Source organism: Aegilops tauschii, chromosome 5 (genome assembly GCF_002575655.3).
Source record: "Aegilops tauschii subsp. strangulata cultivar AL8/78 chromosome 5, Aet v6.0, whole genome shotgun sequence".
NCBI lineage: Eukaryota > Viridiplantae > Streptophyta > Magnoliopsida > Poales > Poaceae > Aegilops > Aegilops tauschii.
Window position 1 is genome coordinate 546,612,269 of NC_053039.3, and position 23,168 is coordinate 546,635,436.

At 40.3% G+C, this 23,168-nt stretch overlaps 1 protein-coding gene across 1 annotated transcript; it reads left to right on the forward strand.

Annotated features, from left to right (window-relative positions):
• The first annotated feature begins 1,958 nt into the window (after positions 1–1,958).
• On the forward strand, positions 1,959–22,027 carry LOC109733970 (uncharacterized). Its single transcript, XM_020293182.4, has 25 exons — positions 1,959–2,196; positions 2,298–2,439; positions 2,554–2,625; positions 3,330–3,431; positions 3,519–3,687; positions 3,818–3,916; positions 4,369–4,518; positions 5,834–5,873; positions 6,884–6,941; positions 7,787–7,875; positions 8,639–8,737; positions 8,814–8,929; positions 11,804–11,922; positions 13,320–13,390; positions 13,865–13,967; positions 14,603–14,742; positions 15,741–15,899; positions 15,981–16,084; positions 17,241–17,416; positions 18,266–18,455; positions 19,116–19,215; positions 20,244–20,412; positions 20,921–21,003; positions 21,075–21,151; positions 21,460–22,027. Exons 1-25 carry the CDS (start codon positions 2,128–2,130, stop codon positions 21,629–21,631), a joined length of 2,868 nt encoding a protein of 955 aa, XP_020148771.1. The 5' UTR covers positions 1,959–2,127; the 3' UTR covers positions 21,632–22,027.
• The last annotated feature ends 1,141 nt before the right edge of the window (positions 22,028–23,168 follow it).

Sequence of the window (23,168 nt, forward strand, 5' to 3'; positions counted from 1 at the left end):
TATGAGATGATGTGTCGCTTGCCGCGAAGGAAGGCGTCGGGGCCAGATGGGTTCATGACTGATGTCCTCCAACCATAATCAGGGATTGTCTTTGCCAAGCTGCACTCGCTTTGTGTGTGAGGGTTCCAGGGTTTGAATTTGGCCCTGCTAATCGTGTTGCTCAAATGATTGATGCCTCGGCCTTGGGGTATATTTGATGCCTCGGCCTTGGGCTATATCGCCCGGTCAACCTCGTTCACATTATCGCCAAGGTGGTGCCGCAAACTTTTGGCTAGTATGTTGTCGCCGATGTTGGGGGATCTTGGTTGCAGAAAAAAAGTACAATGAAGAACCAACATAGAAAAAACATGCACATGCAAGCCGACACTATTTCTTTTTTAAACAGGCCGACACTATGTTCTGGAGGCTTAGGGGGAAGTCGACAAGATGGGCACTTATATCTGTATATATGTATGTGCATATGGGTATATATACATAAATGTGTGTACTTTCACTTGCAAAGTATTAAGACTTAACCTTTAATTAACCACACATCCTTAGTTCGAGATGTCTAAAAATGATCACGGAGCAATGTCATATTATTGCAAAAAGAATAACGAATAGCAAAATGGAACTAGCATGATTATTTCAAACAAGAATTTTATTTCAACGACACAGTCGATAATAATGCTTCAGTTTTTTCTTCTTCGAGCATTTTCTTCATGCAAAGTCATCACTCATCAAGGACAATATCAATATCAAAGTTGTCCAACACATCCTTCTTGATACATCACATAGCTTCATTGACATCAACGGTACTTGAAGCTCAACATAAATTATTTAAAGCACCTTTGGTGATAATATGTTGATCCTCTCGTTTTATGTCTTCCCTTCTTTCAATACTCGACAAATACTTCTTCGAGACCATTCTAAGACCTAAAATTGTGAAAGAGACTAAATACATGGAATTATATTTTTAGAAACTAGAACCCTACCAATCCGACGTCATGTATGACTCGATCATGGGCACACGTGTATGTCTGGTGCATCTGCCTGTGGAGCGAGAGGCCGAGAGGTCGACATGCCGTGAGAAGGCACATCGACATGTTGCCGTCGAGAGCCAAGACAAATTGTCAAAGTTCATTCTGTTGTGCCACTATTAAGAGTGGCCGAGCACGAGTATACGCTGATCGGTTCTAGTTTATTCGGTTGTACATATGGGATCCTCGACCCTAGGCGGTTGGTCCCTCCCGCCTAGTTTTTTTTTTTTTACTTTTCCTCCTTGGGTTGAGCAATGCAGGGGATGTACATATGGGATCTCGACCCTTAGGTGGTCGGTCTCCCGCCTAGACTCAAAGCTTTGCAAAATGTCAAGGGTAAATCCTATTTGTTGTCTGCGTGACATTTTGATGGGCAAACACGCAAGGAGAGCGCACTTGGTCGACCCTGCCCACCATCTTTTTCTCACTTTGTCCTTCTATTTCAAGTTCCCTTTGGGTTTTCCTTGGTTTATTCGGTTTTTTTTGTTTATGTGTTTCTCCACTTTTTTTCTCTAATTCATGATTTAAAAAAAATCCATGGATATATTTTAAATCCAAGAATTTTAAAATAAAAGAAAATAATTAAATTCATATATTTTTTAAATATGAGAACATTTTAAATAGACTAGAAATTTTCAGAAAACATGAATAATGTTTGATGTGTGAACAATTGATAATTCATGACCATTTTCAAGACTCATGCACATTTGCTTAACTAACGGGCATGTTTTAATTTTTTTTGTAAAATTTCAATCTTGTCATTACAGATTTTTTGAAATCAGTAAAAATTCTAGCAGCGGGTTTCTTTTTGGAAAAACCGGCTGGGAAAACCTGATAGTAGAAAAGAAGAAAACACAAACGGAAAGAAAATCGGAGGAGCGCTCGAAGTGGGCCGGCCCAGGACGCGAGTACTTGTGCGATGCCTTTGCGACAGATAGAGGGAAGACTCCATGCCAGCACTGGTCAGAAGAAACAGAACACACCATCACCAAGCGCGATGAACTGACAGTAGCGAGCGACGAACCCCTGATCCGGAATCCCCAAAACCTCGCCTCCCGGTCTCCCCGCCGCAGCCGCTGTCCGGCGCCGCGGCGCCCCGGCCGGCGAGATGAAGAGCCCCTTCCGGCTGCGCGCCGCCCCCTTCGTATCCGCGCTCGTCCTCCTGCTGCTCGCTCTGGTAATCTGCTCTTTCGCGAACCTAGCTCTCTGGTCAGATCTGATCATCCCGCCCCCTTTCCCCCGGCTTCCTGACGCCCTTCGCCCCCTTCTCGCCCGCAGGTCCCGTCCCTGGAGGCGGCCGAGCCCACCACGCCGGGGACCCGTACGCGCAAACTCGGCCGCGACGCCGGTTCCTCGGTGTTCTCGCTCTTCAACATGAAGCCCCAGAGCAAGTTCTGGACGGAATCGGTCATGCGGACAGGTCCGGTTCCTCACTTCAGTAGTATTATTTTGTTTCTGTCCTGGCACCTGGTGTTCCTGCTTGTTTGTGGCATTATGGGGTCGGGGGTGCTTATGCGTTTCTTGATTGTTGTAGAGTTCGATGACTTGGAGGGTTCGAAGTCAAGGGACTCCATCAACATTGGGCTTCTGAACTTCACGAGAGCTGGTGGGTTCTGGTGCTGGTTCATCAATTTTCTTCAATGTCATGTCTCAGTCAAACCACATCGAAGCTTTGTCAGAAGCTTATTTTTCAGTAGCTTCAGCATAGCCCCTGCAGTGATACTTCTTTTAAATCAATGTTTGGATGTTATCGCCACTGCATTATATTCTGAATTGGAACTGTAGGTTCAAAGCTTAAAATAAACTTCTGCCCATGGGCCTATCGCCATTCTTTCAGCAGGAGTGCTATAACCGTTTATACCACTGTAATCATTAACCAGTAACAGCAATATCAGTATCTTGTAGAACTTGCAGGCTAAGATCTGCAATAAGGAACTAATAGAATTGAAGGGAAGTTAGGGTTTGTATGTAGTTGAGAATTAATGATCAGAGCAACCGGCAGATGCAACTTCAATATGAACAAACCCGTCATGGGTACTTTTTACAGATAGTGTTATTGCCATGTGGCCATTGTCTTGGCAACAGGTTTTGCTTCATGGTAAGTATCATATATTGAAGGTTTGGCTTCATTTCTGTGTGGAGAGGTGACTAGAGTGATGGCAGGACTAATATATGCGCATCTGAAGCAATCGATTGCACACGAGATATGGATAGTATAGGACTTAAGATTGTGTGCTCAATTGCTTATCAGAAAACATATTTCTCTTTACAACTGTGCTTATCCCTTGCTTATTCTTCTGTTGTATTCAGGCAATGTTGCAAACTATATGAACCTGGCGGAAGTTGATTCGATATATTTTTCAATCCCTGTGAACTTCATCTTTATGGGATTTGATGGCAAAGGGGGCCATGGTAAATTATATATACCAATGCAATAATACTATTTCCATTAGCTGTTTGTTCACACCGAGCATTAACAGTCACTCTATATTGTGTCAGAGTTTAAGTTGGGACCTGAAGAACTGGAGCGCTGGTTTACAAAAATCGATCACATATTTGAGCATACGAGAATCCCTCCGGTTGGAGAAGTTCTTAGCCCATTCTATAAGACTACCGTTAAGAGACTAAAGAAATATGATCTTCCTTTAGTAAGCCATGTGAATCACAAGTAATGAACCTGTACACTTAAGTTGTTCCAATTTATCATACAATGTTTTTACCCTCTTCTGTAATTAGGCCATGGTATGCTTCCATGAGTACTGATTCAACTATTCCATCTCCTTTTCTTTTTGGTGTAGTTTTTCTGTGCATGCAATACACATGGGAGAAGATATCATGTCTGTCTTTGAACATGCTGTAAAAGTTCTATCACGCAGAGAAGATCTCACAGATCCCAGGTCAGATGTTCTTGAAACACATTGTTGCAGTTCTTGACATTCTGCAATTTGGTTAAGTGTGTCATATTGTGCAAGCATATACCAGAAAATGCAACCGTAGACTGACACCGCAATTTTGATTGTGCATCCAGAAGAACCTTAAAATATTGTCTCACTCTGTTACTTGCAAATGCAATGTATTGTTTCAAAACAATAACACATCCAAGATTTCTGTGTGTTTATTATCCAACGAAATACGCTTTAGTGTGTGAGTGTGTAGCTATTGGTTTTGTAGTTTATTCCTAGTTTTCTTTGATAATACCTTATAGACTTGTTACAGGGTAAAACCTGCTTACCATACACTTGCTTGGAAATCCTTTCTGGTGGCCTTTGCAATCACCTCAACGATGCCACCTCGCATTTCCCATCATTTTATCGTTGCTTAAAAATATTATTTTCTTTACGTTATACAGTGAAAATGGGGCGTCGATTTGGCAAGTGGACAGTGATCAAATGGAGCATGTATTTTCAACACTTGTTGATCACCTTCAGATACAAGAAGCATACAACATCTTCATTCTTAACCCCAAGCCTATTGAAAAGAGTACTCAGTATGGTTATCGGTGAGTTTACAGATATTTATGTTACTACATTTTGTGTAGTTAACACCAACGTGATTCTGATAGTAGATGCACTCATTTACAATTAGTGACAAGATTGTGATAAAACAAGAACATGATGTGTCATTTTTTGGTAACTTTTCATGGTATGAACCTTTTGGATTTAATTTGCTGCAATGACATTTCAATCTGCATGGCCTGTCTTGAATGGCAAAACACATGGTTTTGCGTTTCTAAAGACTTGGTTCGAGATGATGTATGGCCAGGTAGAATCTGCAAGACTAATATTCTTATTTGCTAAATAATCGAGGTCTAAATGGCCATGTTAATTATTATTTACTCAAAGGGTTGTAGCCAAGATTTCCAGTATTAATCCTCTTATGGCGTTGACCATGCCTGTCCATCATGTAAGATGGTCATTACAAAACATGGCCGAGTTGGACACTTTTCTGTTCAGTCACGAGCCTTATATATGCGAATGAGAATTTGAACACGAAAATGTGCATATTAATAAGTTTCATGCACCAAGACTTGTGAAAGGCAAGACCTGAACACATGACCTCTTGGCTCTGATACCATATTAACTTTCATGCACCAACCAGTAGAGAAGTAAAAGCCCGAATTGATGGAGAAGGTTGGGTAATCCAGATATACTTAAACACCCCCTCTCATATGTGGCTTGATAAGGCCTAAACGTGAACAGAAAGGGGGCAATTTTTTTTAAAGTGCGAAATTCAAGAATTTAAGCCAAGACCTCTTGGTTATGATACCATCTCAAGTTTCATGCACCAACCAGTAGAACCAAATGTTCGAACTGATGAAGGAGGTTGGGCAATCTACATATAACACATATGACCTTTTCAATTCATTAATCTTCAAATATGGAACAATATTATTTAGTAATTATGTAGCACGACACACGTCTTAGTTCTAAATAGTTTTGTTAACTCTTAACATACCCAGACCTATCTAGAAACCTATTTTTACTATATGAATCTGATTGTGCAATGTTGCCATGTATTGCACACAGCCGTCTCATTTCTGGAAATGCCTGGACTTAGAGCAATTGTCGTAAGTTGGATAGTGTATTGCCTTTTAGAAATTTATTTATTTCAAATATTCTAATTCTGCTGCTAAGATGGAAAGAGTACAAACTCTGCACATTGTCGATTTCTACTTTTTCTGGGTAGTGTTTTGTGCATTCCTTCTCATACTGTTTCATTATTCAAGAGTAACGGTACATTTTGGCAACCAATAGCACATCATCTAATTCTTTTCATACTCATTTATTTGTATTTTGTGCTATCGGTTTTCACAGGAAGGGCTTCTCCGAGTCTGAGATCAACTTACTGAGGGAGGTATGCTTGCATGCTTTAGCAAACTTCCTGCAAGGAATTGAGGAATATCATTGTGCTTCTATCTTGTTGAATGTTGATTCCATGAATCTCTTTGGTGTGCATATTGTTGTTATGGCATTTTTTGTACATAAAAATATCTTCAATTGGTAGCTGTTGGCTTGGCAACAAGAGAGGGCATCATGGCTTTTTTCTCCTAAAGTGTGATACATTTATGTAGGACGGCTTAGTGAATGTGGCCCATAGACATGGTCAAGGACTCTAGGTTTGGCCCATGTGGTCAAGGACTCTAGGTTTGGCCCATGTGGTCCAGTAACCCATAACACATAACTCTATTGCAATAGAATAATGTGTTTCCCTAAAAAATAGAATGATATATGCATGGTTGTGATTAGCTCAAGTGTCACCAATTGTCCCCTTATAGAAGATATGGTGATGAACAGTAGAGAAAAATAAAGAAAAAAGATCTGAAGTCAAATCGATTCGACTGATAAGTTGGTCCTGAAGTCATATGTTGTTGTATTTGTTTGTTTTCTTAACCTCCAAGTAATATTTTCTAGAGTGTTATGAGTAGAAGCTGAACCTTAAGTGATGTTTTTCTAGGGTTTTCTGGCTATGTTAAAAGTTGAGATGCGAAGGCTTCACAAAGCATATAAAACCTAACAGTTCCCATGGCAGCAGGAGTTCGGTCGAAAGGCCAGTATATACAGATGTACAAGTGTGGGAAATATGCAGCAAGCGCCTTATACAATGAGAAAAATACAATGGCTATACTTGACTATATATATAACTCTAACAGTTACATATGTCCCTGTGTTCTGCATATTAGACGCTTATAATTTTTAATGTGTATGCCCTATTATTCCATGGGATTCTTATTCTATACATGGATATTGCACAACCTATGTTTAATTTAGTGTGAATTTCCCTATTGATCTTGAATGTAATTCTATTCTTTAGTGAGGAAAGCTGTAATTTTTTGGAACATGACATGTTAGTGGTTATTTTTTCAGAATAAGACCCTACAAGCTCGGATACTCCAATCTAAAAGGGACCCAAAACTTTATCTTGGTAAATATTGTCTTTCCTGTTTTATGTTATTAACTTCTGATTTCTGAGTTCATGTAACATTAAAGATGAGAACACATACAACTCTTCATTGACCCATATTTTAATATTTGGATCAATAAGAGATATATGCATTGGGTGCTGACATTGCTTCCTCAGAAGTTAGTCTATGCAAATGCAAAGCTGAAAAATAGGTTTCTGAATAAGGATTGTCTGCATATGGCATTACTATGGTATACCAAAATTTTGAATTGCATGAGTTGGTTATGATATTGATTACCATAATTTCTATACAACTTCCCTAGCTCATTATTTTCTCTAACAGTCATGTAATTTTATCTGACATCCCTGTAATATCCCTGTTGAACTTTGTTCTGATCTCGTCAGATACTTATTCTACCTATGTGTAGTTTTAACTTTTTAATAATTTTTATTTTTATCCACATCTGCAATCAACATACCAGAGTGTGCTCGAACATCTTTATTGAAAAGGGAAACTGGGTCAGCTGCTTTTTGTGCATTCATTTTATGCATACCACACAGTGATTCAGTATTAGAAAAATTTGGTCTGGGGCAGGTTAGTTGATGGGCACTGGCACTGAGATATGGCCAAGGCCATGTGGATTTTATGCATCCAGTCCTCCCAACTCATCCCAACTGAGAAACATGGTTTTTCTTTTATTCAAATATTTTGCTTTGTGCAATAATTCTGCCTTGTAAAGGCAAAGTTGATATTTTCACTGTAAAACTCCTCAGAAGAGAACACTATTAGCTCACTTGTACTTCTATTAAAATTATACGGTATGCTTTTCTGCTACTTTACCATGCAGCATGTCTGTATTAAGCAGATATAGAGAAGGGAGTCAACAAAAGGCCCTTGTATGAAAATCATCCCCTGTCATCATTTTCATGGACCACAACTGACAATGTGGATATGGTATGTTTTGTTTCAGTCAAGCATTTCCATTTGTGCTATATTATTCATCTTGTACATCCACCCCAAATCTGGTGTTGTGAGTGTGCTCAAACTTTTCCTTTAGAAACACCGAGTACAGCTAGATGCACACACTCACTCTCACACCATCACAAACACACACACACACACACACACACACACACACACACACACACTGGCTACTGAAGAGTGAAGACCAGAGTCACGTGATTTGCAAAGTCACCACATGCACCTCGCTATCTACTGGAACGTCACCTCCCACTGAAAGAATAATCCGCATTAATGAAACAGCAAAGTGCCAAACTGGGTTATTATCCCTGGTGTTCCGGGGGTACAACCACCCCACTAAGCATCCAACCACTGTTTGGTTCTCGAGTGTGCTTAAGCTTTGGACCTACTGATCTATATGTGATTGTTAGTTTTTGTCATAGTCAGTTTATATTACCTGCCCTGTGTATTGAGGCACTTGAACTTTTTGAGTTTAGATATTCAGTTGTTATTAGTCTTATGAAAGCAAAAACTAGGAAGTCAGTAGGAATCAGCACAACTATTTTGCACTGCTAGTTTGGATCATACCTTATGTGCTTTTCAAGTACCTTGTTTAATTTCAGCATACTTGTTTTGTTGCCAAGATGTACTGTATGACTTGTGGATTATTATTGTGTGTAACCCAAGGTTACATGAAAACCAATCGTGACAATATTACGTGTAACTCAATAAAATGCCCTTTTCATGTCTTGTACAGGGTGATTGGTCAAAACAGTGCAAGGAAGCCTTAAGTGGTTTTGAACTGTTGAAGGCAGGAAAAAGTAAAGAGGACATTATTTATGACAAAGCTGTTCAGGTGCCACACTTATATCAGTGCACAAAACTAAATATCTTATCATGTATGTATAAGTAACGTCATGTGTTCTTGTTAGATATTACATGGTGCAAAAGATGAGCTGCATGATGTTCTAGAGAGCGCACTCATGTCCAGTGATTTGAAGGGTTTGCATGCTGAATGCCTTACAGATATATGGGTCGGCAGAAACAGGTCTGCTATGATTTTGTTTTGCTTTACTGTTGGAAAAAAAGCTATTATTACCCCCCCCCCCCCTGAAATTTGATGTCTACTCGCCATGAGCTACCAGATTTTCTCCTTTCTCTGTTTTTTTAATTTTTAACGTTGAAGACTGAGGGAGCACCTCACTGACATATATAAGTGTTTGTTGTTCCTTTCCTTCCAAATACTCCATGCAGCCATGTCAAATATCTCCATAAACATAGCTTTGCTCCAGCTTTCTTTACCTGCGTGTAACAGCTCTAGTCTTGATCCAGAGGCAGGCCAAGATATGCCCAAGGAAACCCAACAATGAGCACTGAAATTGCATTGGAAGAATAGTTGTTCCACAGTTTCCTCTGGGGGCAGGTCATAAGAGACAACCATAATCATTGTCCTGGACATTAAAACGTCTCCTGGGAAGCATGTTTCTTGTATTGAAACGGTCAGCTAGCAGAAGGCGGACAAAAACTTTGAGTTTCGTTGGGCACTTGGATTTCCAAATCCATTTGAAGGCCGGATCAGCATGCACTTCTCGGAAACAAGTACACATAGTATTTGCTAGCCTTGAACTGATGCCCCAATACGTTGCCATGCATCACAAATTGCACCGTTATGACCTGGCTCTCCCTTCCTCTCAGGCTTGAATTGATAGCAGCAAATGGAAGATGTTGCCCAGGTCCACAACATTCAAAATGTTCGCCACCAAGGCATTCTCATTGCGAGCAAAGGAGAAGGCTCTAGGGTGTGTCACGAGCACGTTCCGGGTCCATAAATCCTTCCAAAATAACGCCGTTTTTCCATCACCAATCATCACAGCCGCGACCTCTGTAAATGCCTTGTCAGTTGCAAGACATCCCGGCACTAGAATGAACTGCATGCATCCATGTTGTGAGGGATCCTGTTGTTATAGTTGGCAGACCAGACAAGCTGTACCCGCGGGACATCAACTCAGTTATAAAACTTGTGTAGGTGCTTAAGAAGTAGCCCATCATTCTGCATGTTGATGTTTGAAATGCCCAAACCCACATTCTTCTTCGGTCGGCAAACAAGGTCCCAAGCTGCCAGCGAGTTACACTTCACACCATCATCAGTGTTTTTGTTCTAAAGACAGCGATGATGAAGTTTATCGAGGTGCTCCACAATCTGGGGTGGTAGTTTGAGCGTACACATCGCATGAATGGCAAGAGAAGTAAGTGTTGAGGAGTATTAGTATTGGTCCAGGAGTCCTTATTAGGCTATGTTTCCTTGTACCCCAAGTCGTGTAATATATATATTCTCCTTAGGTTATGCAATAGATATAAGTTGCACCCATAGCATGGTACTAGAGCCTATGGTTTAGGTTTTTCCTCATGGCGCCGCAACTCGTGCCCCCCGATCAGATTTTTTTTCCAGTCTCCTAAGATTGAGTTCCTCAATCTCGTCACCATGAGCTAGAATTTCCTCTGACTTGCCCAGATCAATCCGACGGCCATGTTCCCTAGATCAGGCTCGTCTCGCACGCCACTTGGTTTGTACGGGCCGCTCCCCAATTGGTTATTGGGCTTGGCTGCTCATGGCATCTCGCCACACGCCACTAGGACAACACAAAACCTAGACCTAATATGTGCAAAGGGAAGCCACGCTCCTCTCCGAGCCTACATTGCCGGACGTTTCCGTCGGTGACGAGAGTGGAGTGGGCCGGAGCAGAGGCTACATTATAGACTCTCAACAGTGGCAAGGAGAGCCGTAGCACTTCTCTCTCCGTTGTATCATGTTGTATTACGATAAGTGTGAAGAGCCTCCTGATTGTAAGACTGTAAGACCTGCTGCCCATAAACATCAACCGCAAAATCAGCAACCTTTCCTGCATCCTTATCAGTCTGAGAAGCATCCATGGCAAGAGCCAGTGGCGTCAGCGGGGTAGAAGACATGAGACACATGGGAATCAGGCGCGGCGGACAGGACACCTCGCCGGAAAGAACACCCCAGAGACAAAGGTCATGCATATGAATGCACAGAAAGGTAACAAACTCGGTGTAGTTAACACCATCGAAAATCACTGGGCGATGTAGCTCGATGATGAAGACATTGTAACTTTTTTTAGAACGGAAGCAGACGAATGATCGAACTGGCCTAGTAACCAGGTGAACGATCAAATCCAACACCTCGAGCGCTGGAGCAGGCATAGGCAATAGCCAACTAGATGGCTAGGAGGTGAACGACCAAGGGGGATAGAGCTGCACGGATGGAGGTCGCCAGGACGCAGGCGACCGGATGAGAGGCTGACGCTGGATCCTGGCAATAGATGACGCGGGCTGTGGGCGGATCGTGGGCGGGCACCAGAGGCCGCTGGTGGCGGACGACACAGATCACGGGAGGCCGGGGGCTTCACAGGCTGGCGCCGAGTCGCATGAGGCCAACTGCAGGAGGCATGGCAAGGAGGACGGTGCTGATCGACGAATGATCGATGGAGGAGGAAGACGGCTGCACGATAGTTGGCCCAGCCAAGGATGGCGGCAGCACGAGATTGGATTGGCACGAGTTGCGCGTGCTAATATCTTTTTGACCTAGGGGCTAGGGCTCTAATACCATGTTAGGAAATATGCAACTTGTATTGGGGGCCGAGGGCCAGTATATATATACATGTACAGGTGGTAAATATGCAGGAAGCCCCTTATACTAGGGGAAACTATACACGCTATACATGGAAACATAATATAACTCTTAACGCCTGAATATAATAAATAATTATGGTTAGAAACCTGGTTTGTAGTTCTGGGGGCAAAGCAGATATGCCATCAAAGCCCAGGGGGCAGTATATACTCTTTCCTGTACTTTTGAGGTTGGATTGGTTCCCTTTCTTCTAACCAAAATTACCTTTTCCAGGTTTGCTTTTGTTGATCTTACTGCCGGACCATTTTCCTGGGGCCCTGCTGTCGGTGGGGATGGTGTTCGTACAGAACTTACTCTGCCAAATGTGGCAAAAACTGTTGGGGCTGTCGCAGGTCAGTTTTTTTTTCATTTTTCTTTGTACATATGATGTTTCATTACTATCTGTTTCTACACTTCAGAGCCTGGTTGCTTATGCATTAGGGATGCATGGTGTGTGGCGTCACTATGTTTATTGTCTTTTTCAAAAGTTACCCCTCATTAGTTTCCTTAGCTGCTAGCATGTTCTTAATATTACATTACTGTTTCTTGCTCTTGTTCTCAAGGCCATATATTGTCTTACTAGTCATTGCTTTACAGTTAATTGTAGCAACAGGTGATCTATTAACCATGTCAGTCTGTTTATGCCTTGAACTCATTTTTAGTAAACCACCTGCATAAGCTGTATTCATTTCATCACGTCGTTCCAAATTCTGTTACTCCCTCCGATCCATATTACTTGTTGCAGCTTTAGTACAACTTGTACTAAAGCTGTGACAAGTAATATGGATTGTAGGGAAGTAGCATTAAGTAGAGTACACCAGTTATAATGTTGTTAGAGGAAGTTATTAACTGGCGAAATGTCTGAACACAAGTTAAGACAGTTGTATAGTGATTGTTTTGACTGAGCTAAGGGGAAACCATCCAGAACAAATGTCTTTTGCTGAAATAAAGAAAGTTGAGATGCACGCTATCATAAAATTACGATGGATGTCATTTGTTGATAACTTGATATATCGTGTTTGTAGTATACCGGGAATTGCTTGATATACACTGGGCGCTGTTCAGTTTCCAGCGTATTACTGGCAAACAAGCAGGGTTTGGAAACCCAGTAACAAGCCCAATTCCTGCAGTATGCCTGGCCAATTAATGATGGCCAAGAGGCTAGCATTCTGGTGGTTAGTATCGGATTAGTCTCACACAGAGAGTTCAAGGAGTGAATTTATAATATAATGCTTGAGGTCTGTCAAATGGCCGAACAACTTGATGTGGGTGTTGTGAATATTACTGGATTATGACCATTGCTTTATCAGCACAAATGCATGTTGGTCTCTGGAGGGTAAACTGTTTGAATGTTTACTGAGGGGGTTCCAGGCATTTATCGGCACAAAGGGGCTATTGCTGAGGGCATTAACCCATTTGCATGGTGCGTCAATGAACTCCCTGGTCTAACTAGTGGAACTGTGGGGCACAGGTGTGGTAGCGGTGGGATTAGTTTTGCCGCATAGAGTTCAAACATAAAATAGGAGCATATAATGCTTAAGGGTCGTATATTGCAACTCCGTGTTATATCTTTTGACGGAAGCAGGTACGAGAGCCCAAGCGAGTACTAGTGAGTAGGCTTGTCCAGGTGGCAGACTGAGCTGTAGAGTGCATTTTCTCTAGTGTACGTCTACAATAATGTTCTGTAGCACAGGAATTTCTGACCAATTTGTTTGTTCAGCATTAAGTGACTGTAGTTGATCTAATGCAGAAGTCACAGAGGAAGAGGCTGAAGAAAGTCTACAAGATACAATCAGAGAAAGATTTTCTTCTGTTGGCGAGGTACTGTCAGTATTCGTTTAGATATTCTTCTTTACTGCCAACTCAATATTATGAACTGAGACACATTTATGTTCTGATCTCCTTGATGGGGCATAGTAGATTTGTAATAGAAGGGTGGTGGTGCTGATTTACAAATTTCTTCTTGTCTTGCCCCAACCACTAAGTGTGAGGATATTCATGAAACATTAGAGGTAGGAAGGGCTCTGGCAGCATAACAGGTAAGAAGAGAGGGAGCAGAAAGATTTGGGATACTTGAAATTGTTTCCTTTACTGGGTTATAAATGATACTTCTGATGCCAGAACTGTTGATAAGTCGCTTTACAGCTGGTTAATCTCTCACAGCATAATGACGCCCCAACTGCCTTTAGGGGCATGGACTCTCTCTACTTAGCACTTTTTTTTCCTTTTCTGTTGACATCTTGAAAAATGAAACTAGCTCTTGATTTTTATATGGACTGATTTCTTTTGGTTCAGGATTACCATGCCGTAGATATCCTATTGGCAGAGATTGATGTATATGAACTTTTTGCTTTCAAGCATTGCATGAAAAGAAGGGTACAACTTGCCCTTTGCAAAGGTACTTCCGGATGCCCATAAATTTGCACCTTTGTTTTACTATCCTACATAGTGGTAAACTTGTAGGTGATATCTGTCGTCTAAGTTGTGCACTTTGTTAAGAAGCAACTTATCTGTATTGCATAGGCCAAGGCGTGAATATATATAGAAAGAAACTTTTGAGTACATGTAAGGAAATCTAAACCAATACGATTATACGAATACGTAAGGAGACTTATACCAATACTAATACTCCTTAACACACTTACACCGCTGTTTCATATTACTTGGTTATTTATTCGTTTTGGTCCAGGAGCTCACACCAGGGATTAAGTATTTACCCCTACCCTCACCCCTACGCCACCCAAAAGAGCATGAACATCATGTTTTCGTATGAATTGTGAAAGCCACTAAGTAACTGGTATTTCTTTTCCTTCAAAAAAGTTAATATAGCTGGACTAGAAGCTTCAGGCAAGCATGCATATGTTTAAGATAATGGCAATATTAGTTCTAACAAATCCACCCTGTTTATCCCTGGTTTCCTAGAAAATTGGTTGAGTTGTCAGAAGCGTTCGTAAATTACATTTTTGAGTTTTATCCTGTTCACAATATTACTTTTATCAGAAACATAATTACCACCTTCATTTTTCTGCTCAGAACTCGATCAGAGAATGCACGAGCTGAAAAATGAACTGGAGGGCTACAATAGTGGAGATTCTGAAGAAATTAATAAGAAGAAAGCTCTTGATGCACTGAAGAGGATGGAAAATTGGAACTTGTTTAAAGATACCTCTGAGGTTAGCTTGGTCCAACTACTTATACTTTTGTAGCACAGAGCATGCAGTTTTGCCACTTTGTAAGCGCACATTTACTCATGTACATGGGGGACTAGACAATTGGAGATACAGTTCTTGTACTTCATCTTATTATCTTTAGCAGAGTCAAGATTGGCATTCCATCTGAATCATTGTGTACCATATGATAGGCTTAACAAAAGAAGACGTGGTGCTACCAAATGGTGACCCTACATTATTTGGTACCAGCCATAGAAGTTACTCCATTTAACTCTGTATTGCTATGTCCCACTTATTTTTATTTTAGTAACAAGTGCCAGTGGTTAGATGGATGCACAAGTACTGGCACTCGTTACTAAAATAAATAGCTGCTACATAGCAATACGGAGTCGCATGGATAACTTCTATGGTTGCTACCAAATAATGTAGGGCTACCACCTGTAGTTGCCTGTATTAATCAGTTGACAGGTTGCCATCAAGTAACAGAAAGTGTTGCTAATTACAACATGGTAGAGTCTAGGAAGTAACAATATAGATGCAGACATTATAAAGTTTGTAGCAAGTAACTCTCTAGCCTGGTACATCCCAACTGCATATAACTGGTAGCTGAGAAATAATCAGATGGGTCTTGTTTTGTTCCATTTTTTCGTTGCCCCGTCGTATATAACACGATAATACAAATAAAATGCAAGTAAGATGTTATATTAGTTTGATACAATCTTTAAACTAATTATGTACAACATCACATGTTCATTCTTGCACCTTGCATGTCAGAACGAATAACAGAAATTAGACTGATGGTTTTGTAAGAAGTATGATGAGATTTGGCCATGCATCACATGCACAATAACAAAAAGCACGATGAAGAATCACACTAAAATTGTGTTTTAATATGAACTCATTTTTCTACTAATATCAATACTCTCCTACTGTTAATCATTCTTTTAATAACAATGTCTTTACAGGTATTCTAATAGCAGAATTCCATCTTGTAATTCCAGGAACATCATAGTTACACAGTGGCTCGTGATTCATTTCTTGCACACCTGGGGTCAACATTATGGGGCTCTATGAGGCATGTAGTTGCTCCATCTGTTTCTCACAGAGCATACCATTACTATGAGAAGCTATCATTTCAGTTGTACTTCGTCACACAAGAGGTAGCTATTGTATTTCTTTTGCTTATTTTTCCTATATCAATAAAGTTACTCACCCCCTGCATTGTCCTTTTTCTTATCCAGAAAGTCAGGACCATAAAGCAGTTGCCCATTAATGTAAAATCCATCAGAGATGGCCTTAGTTCTTTGTTATTACCGTCTCAGAAGTCAATGTTTACCCAACACATGTACGTGTACTTCATTTTCTCAATCTTGATTTATAGTGTTATTACTTGCCCTTTGTCCATCAGCAAGAGCAAAAGAAGTGCTTCGTTAGCTACTAATATGGAGTGATAAACTTACCACAGGGTTTAAAACTAATCAAGATAGAACTTCTATGTGAAATTTATGTGCATGTACTTTTGATATGACACTGCATGTGAAATCCATGCACTTCTTTCTCTTATGCTATGCATGAAACTTTCAATTGGGGTGGATGAATCTGCAACTTGTGTGAAAATTTAGTCTTTCCCCCCTAAAAATCATTGTAATGAACTTCTAATAGTGGTTAAAATTTTCATTTTAGTTTTTCATGTGGGCAAGAACATGGGTGGGGCTTTTTTTGTGTGCTGTACAAAATTGTTGGTGTAGTCCGTTCTGTCAATCCTTCATAGCGGTACAAATTTGTCTTGAATGTCTGCTAATTATTTTTTGGTACCTCTAACCTTGCAAGGATTCCTGTGGATTGATACAAATATCTGATGTGGCATTCTGTTACTTAACAACTGACTGTTAGTCATGATTAGTGTTCACGCATTATCTGTCGTTGCTTGTTAACATGATGGTATTGTAATCCATGAACAGAAGTTCTATTGGCAGCAATACAATAGCAAGTAGATCAGGAGTACCTTCTTTCACACAGTAGATTGGGATTACCTAATTGAACTGGTTTATGTGTGGATGGATTAACAATACCGACGACTAAACCTAGCCACCTAGGTCGTTTTCAGTGGAAGTCAGACATGAGATAAGTAGTAGTAGACCAGCACATCAATGCGCCTGGCACAGCAAGGAATATGGTCCTAGTTATCTATAGACTGACTCGTGTTCAATCTTTATAACTGAGCCAGCATGGGCTGGATGCGAGACACAGATGGATGCTGGGTCAAACTAGGTGGCCCGGATAGCGAGATCATTGGTGCCTGAGAGCCAAATTGAGTTTTTTCCTTTAAGGAATATAAATTCAGGAAAATCCAGAAAGTGTTGTGTGCCTTGTGTGCTTCTTACAGTTATCTTGACATCCTCGCAAACTATCTTGAGACTATAAGCTACCTACGTGGACATTACCTATACTGATTTGTTTCCCCACTCTTACGAGTTTGAATTCTGCATGTTGATGTTCAGGCTGTCATTGTCAGAGGAACCAGCATTGATGATGGCATTTTCTATGGCTCGCCGTGCAGCCGCGGTTCCACTTCTATTGGTCAATGGTACCTATAGGTCCACAGTCCGTACATACCTCGATTCTGCTATTCTCCAGCACCAGTTACAGAAATTAAGTGAGCAAACTGCACTTAAAGGTATATATTTGTTATATTTTTGCTTCTCATAATCCTGGGCACTTAATGCGGTTTAGCCTGAAGAATGCCCTTTGGTTGCATAGTTCATGCTGTTCTTTTGACCATTCACATGCATGCATGTGTTTTAGTTGTCAGATTGAAGTCTGGTCTTGCATATGATGATGAACATGAGTAAAGAACATCATGCATGGATTCATGCGAGGATTGTGTGCTATACTGCTATTGGTCTTATGAGGCTAAAGTTAATGTTGGGATTTTGTTAGAGGAAATAAAAGTGAGAAGTTCATGAATCTGTTTTTGCAATGCTAACACCATTCTCTTTATCTGTTGTTTTGGACAACCTGATATCCCACACACACCTTTGTTTATTCCGTTCTAATTATATATATTTGAAAAATTGTTAAACATATGGTGATGCGACTTAGTTTTTTCAATTGAAAAAAAATATGTTTGGATGCCAATTTTTGTGGCAACACAACATTTGCACGGAAAAGGGCTCAAAAGATCCAGAAATAGAGAAGTCGAAAGCATAGAATCTTTCTATGGATGTTCTTGTATGCTAAGATAAACACAAAAGTCCTAATGTACCACAAGAACGTTCCATGTATTGTCTTGCTTGTAACTTTCTGGATTATATTGTGGCCATACTGATACCATAAACTGCATGGTGTTTAGGTCAATGTGTATTCAAGAACTGATGTACTATCATATCTGGGATTTGTTAGTAGAGAAATGGAGCAAGTCTTTACTATGTTGAATTGCATTTGTATTAGTCATGACTTAGTAGGCCACCATCACATGCTACAGTATGATGGATTATTATAAACTATGCTTTGCTTCTATACACAGGAGAACATACAAATCACAGGTCAACATTGGAGGTTCCAGTATTCTGGTTCATACATGGTGAACCCCTATTACTGGATAAACATTATCAAGCTAAGGCTCTTTCAAACATGGTAGTCGTGGTTCAGTCAGATGTCGATTCTTGGGAAAGCCACATACAATGCAATGGGAGGTCAATCTTATGGGATCTGAGGTATGATTGGTAGTATTATGCATTAGTTTTATGGGAACATTGGCATTAACCTGGCGAGTTACCATTCTATAGCTCACAGTTACGGGGTTGCTGGCTGGTTCCATTTGCAATATATAATATCCTAGCCTTATTTTCATTTACCAAAGCTTAAAATTCCATTTTTCTAAAAGGTGCCGGTAAGCATATGTTAACTCACTATTTAAATTTGAATTCTGATTCATTGACTTGTCATTTGAATAGACATAATTGGACCTATTTTTCTCATGAAGCCAAACTGTTGCTACTTTAGGGTGTGCTTGATTTAAGACCACACATGGGACTGTACCATCATTTTTAATTGATTGTTTTACACAGAATTTGTTTGACCTGCCATATGAGTTGGACAAAAAACTATGTGGCAGCTAAATTGAGGAGCTAACTTTTCTTTGGCATACAAACAGCCGTTTTGTTTGTGATCTCAAGTCAACTTTCTAACACAGTGAACTCCCTTATATCATCAGTCATAAGAACAAGCACATAACTTGGCACACATTGTACCCATGCTACCCAAAAACAATTAAATATGTCTTCTTTCTCATTTTGAGTTTGGTTCACGTACATGTCCGCCATCATAGACAATTGCATCAATGGTACTAAATACTAATAACTCACTGTAAACAGGAAACCAGTTAAGGCGGCTATTGCTGCATCTGCTGAATATGTATCTGGTTTACTTCCTTCGCATTTGGCTTATAGCTCAGCTCATGAAACTGCATCAGAGGTTTGTTTTGCCTTTCATGTCTATCAGTTTAATTATTTGTTGACTAATGTGTAACCTAAACCTAGGCTCTGATACCATGCAAGGAAGTATGCAACTTCTATTCCATGAGGCCATAGACTGAGTGTGGAAACTATGCAGAAACCCCTTGTGCAATTGGGTTATTTTTTAGATGATAGATGTTAAGTTTGTACAACTGTAATAACAATATCCTAGTAACTTGATGTCATATAGTCTCATGATTCTCTTGCTATGATCCTCATACACGTACAGGTGTAGGAAATATGCAGAAACCTCTTACATGATAGGGTTATTACACAACTTATGCATGAAAAGTATGTACAACTCTTAATACCAATATCATAGCAACATGCTGTCTTCACAATCCCATGATTCTCTTGCTATGATATGCAATTCCAGTATTCCACGCAAACATACCATTGTGCATGTTGGCTTAACTTGATGTTTGATCCAGAATGGATTACCTTCCTCTAGTACATGTGACACTTGCTACCAATTTTCATTAGATGTAGTGTTTAATTCCATTGGAGCTACTTGTAGGTTCTACACCCACCAAACCACATGCATGAAAAAGGGAATAGATATGTTACATACAATTTTATTAACAGTTTTCATCTATGCCAGATATTGCTGAAATACTTTTGATATGATCAACTTACTTATATTTGCCAAGATAAAACTTGAAAATTACTGCTAAATGTCATAGGTAAGGAAAATTTTGTGGCATTTACCACCTTTCTAGGTTGATAAATATTTACTTTGCCCGATATATGTATTTTAGAATACATTTTCCATCTTTTATTACTTAGTTGTGTTGAATTGTCCATCATTGTTTGTTGGCAACTTCTATATTCTCCTCCATTGCAGCTTTATATCTTGTCTGTTACCTAATTCGCATTGTTGTTAGCATTTCTTCATTATTTTATTTCGCCCCTTTTTTTACCTGCTTGCGTGTGTATTTTTGAGCCCCTTCCTTTTCTCATACCTTCTTATTTTTCTGGTGTTTCTAGGACTGGACATGGTCTGTGGGCTGTAATCCCTTATCTATTAGTTCTAAAGGTTGGCAACTTTCAGAATTTCAGCAAGATGTGATCGCACGGAACTATATTATTACTGGAGTGGAGGAATCCATACGAGTAGTCAATTCAGCAATTCAACGATTGGTAACAGAGAGGACATGTATCCTAAGAATTGTCTTGTCATTCAATTTCTTGAAAATTAGCTGCGAGTAATACTTTTTATGCCTGCTTTGAACTTAACTAGTTGGAGCAAGTACTATGAACTTCACACAGTGATTCATAGTTGGGGCACATGCTCTCAGTTGAAAAAAAACACATGCACATTTGAAAATTTGTGGGAAAAATATCATTGATGCACACTGCTGAAAATTATGTGTACTATCAAAAATTTGCGCAAAATATCTTTGTTGTACAACTTACCAACATCCATATGTTATCCAATTTTGCCACTACACACTTTTTTTTGCACAATTTACATCCATGCTAGCCAACTGATAGTCCAACTTGTACTATAGTGGACGTTGTGGCTTCAAACTTAGCCAAAAGCTCTGTATCAGGGATGTTTGCATTTTATTCAGTTTTGCTTTTCCATTAACCTTAACAACGCCTACCCCCAACTCGCTTGGGACAAAAGGCTTTGTTATTGTTGTAACCTTAACAATCTGCAGCCGAACAAGGCTTTAAAATTTTCAAGACCAAGGAGAGCGTGATGGTTGAAAAGTACAATTCCGTTGTTAACATGTGGAGAAGGGTAAGTTGTTGGCGGATATGCCTCTTTTACCTATTTTATTTTTGGTATGGGGGCTAATGTTTTGTTTGTAGGTTGCCTTTATGTCTAGAGGGTTGCGGTATGGTGATGCGGTAAAGCTCATGTCGTCGCTTGAGGAGGCTTCTAATGGGTCAGTAGTCCTTGAGCTTTCGCACTTTATTTACGTCTTGTCTGATTTGTTTTGTTATGTGAAGTAGAATTTGATAATGTGCATTTGTGAATATTTTATTTCTTGTTGGAATAAAATGCAATTAGCTGCTTACAAAAGCTATTAAGCTCAAGCTTAAGCTTTTTTAAAATATTCTGGAACTCATTAAGGTGCATGTTAGCGAATTACATTAAGATGTTTTTTGTTTTATCAAATGGAGTTGTGTCCCTAACTGGAATGATCTGGTACATACCTGGTATTCTGATGCTTTTCTGTTTTTTCCCTGTCAGATTTTCTCATGCTGTGAACTCAACCATCTCAAATCTACACCCTGCAAAATGTGCTCGTCAAAGGAAAATTGACGTACAGCTAGACATGACAACCATCCCTGCTTTTATAGTTGTTTTTGGGTTGCTTTGGTTTCTTTTGCGCCCAAGGAGGCCGAAGCCCAAGATTAACTGAGCACAGTAATTTTCAACTTGGGTACACAGTTTGACATGATCCTTGTAAATGCTTGCACCATGGGCGATAGCTTTTGTGGAGGTCTAAAAAGGCGACAGGACGAACTCCAGCAACTCTAGATGCAGCACACAGGGGTTCGATCCTCCTTGGTCACACCCTCTTTATTTAGATGACGAGGGGGCTTGCGGGCCCTTCATTTTAGAAGAGCTGACACAGAAAGGGTGTAAACATGCACTGGACGGTGCATACATTTTTGGGCTCCATTTTCTTGCGTGGTTAACCGAATCCATCTTACCAAAACCTGAACTGGGGTTCATCTTACCCTCGAGTCCTTGAACATGATACCTATGTACACTGTCCGTCAATTTTCTTGATAAAGGTTATTGGTGAAAGGTATCTTGTTGCAGTCGGTATGCATGTGTCATTGCATCCCCTTTTATTGGTCCCAGATATTGCAGAATGTATTCACTGTCAAGAAAATCATGCTCCGTTGCTTCTCTGATCGTACGATGTACATGCTCTGTAGTTAATCTCCCATTTGTCTTAGGTGACCTGTGGCTCGTCAGGCCATATAGCTCGGTGTTCTTATGAAGAGACTTGGATTGTGTATGAGGCACAACTGCATCTTTCTGAAGTTGCCAGGGCGCGTTGGCGGCTTGGTGTACAAATTCCTCCACCGAATTGTATGATGAGTAAAATATATCCCTTTGTAACTTAACATAAGACGTTTTTAGTTTTGAAGTCATTTTTTCACGATCAAACGGCTGTGATGGGGTTTGCTGGGACCTTCCCTCATCTGGCGTTCGCGAGATCAGAAGGTGCTAGTGTTGTATTCGATGGTTCAAAATGACATTTGAAATTTGCTATTGCAAGGAGCACTCTCTGGAACATGTACGCCGTGCCAACTATTAACCTACAATTAATCGGAGAAATTATTCATGTTTACTAATAATCAGATACCCGAATTTTGTGTGGCGTCAATCACTCTTTATGTGAAAAGCGAGGCTGAAGACGGGAATGGCGTGAGGAGCGCTGGCCATGGTGAGTCTGAGCCATGTATGAGAGATGACAGGTACTCCCTCCGTTCTAAATTACTCGTCGTGAATTTAAACTAGAACCATGACAAGTAATTTGGAACGGAGGGAGTAGTTCCAAGAACTCCTGATCAACGCGAACAAAGCATAGTTTAGATGGTTAGATTTCTTATGATGAAACCAATACATCAGGGTTGTGAGGTTGAAGTCAGTGTTTGTGTGTGTATGTGGACATCTGCGTTTGTGCTATTTAAAAAAATAACTTATGATCGACTTGAAAATTGGAAAGAAATACGGGACGAAATCAATGGGGAGTCAAACATGCAAGGTCCTTGGGGCGAAGAGCTGCATGCGTGCCGTGATCACACCAACCCAGCCCCGAGAATCCGCGCCGCCGCAACGCACGCCGCCTGCCATTAATCGCGCACACCAACTCCCTTCGATCTCCTGCCGGCAAATTTGACAAATTTGACCCGTGAACGAAATCAAATCACAGAATGAAC

Excerpts from the sequence above, each read along its gene's own strand:
- LOC109733970 (XM_020293182.4), top strand. The coding sequence starts at position 2,128 with ATGAAGAGCCCCTTCCGGCTGCGCGCCGCCCCCTTCGTATCCGCGCTC. Across the intron at positions 5,874-6,883 it reads AGATCAACTTACTGAGGGAG|AATAAGACCCTACAAGCTCG; the intron begins GTATGCTTGCAT and ends TTATTTTTTCAG. Across the intron at positions 8,738-8,813 it reads TTTATGACAAAGCTGTTCAG|ATATTACATGGTGCAAAAGA; the intron begins GTGCCACACTTA and ends TGTTCTTGTTAG.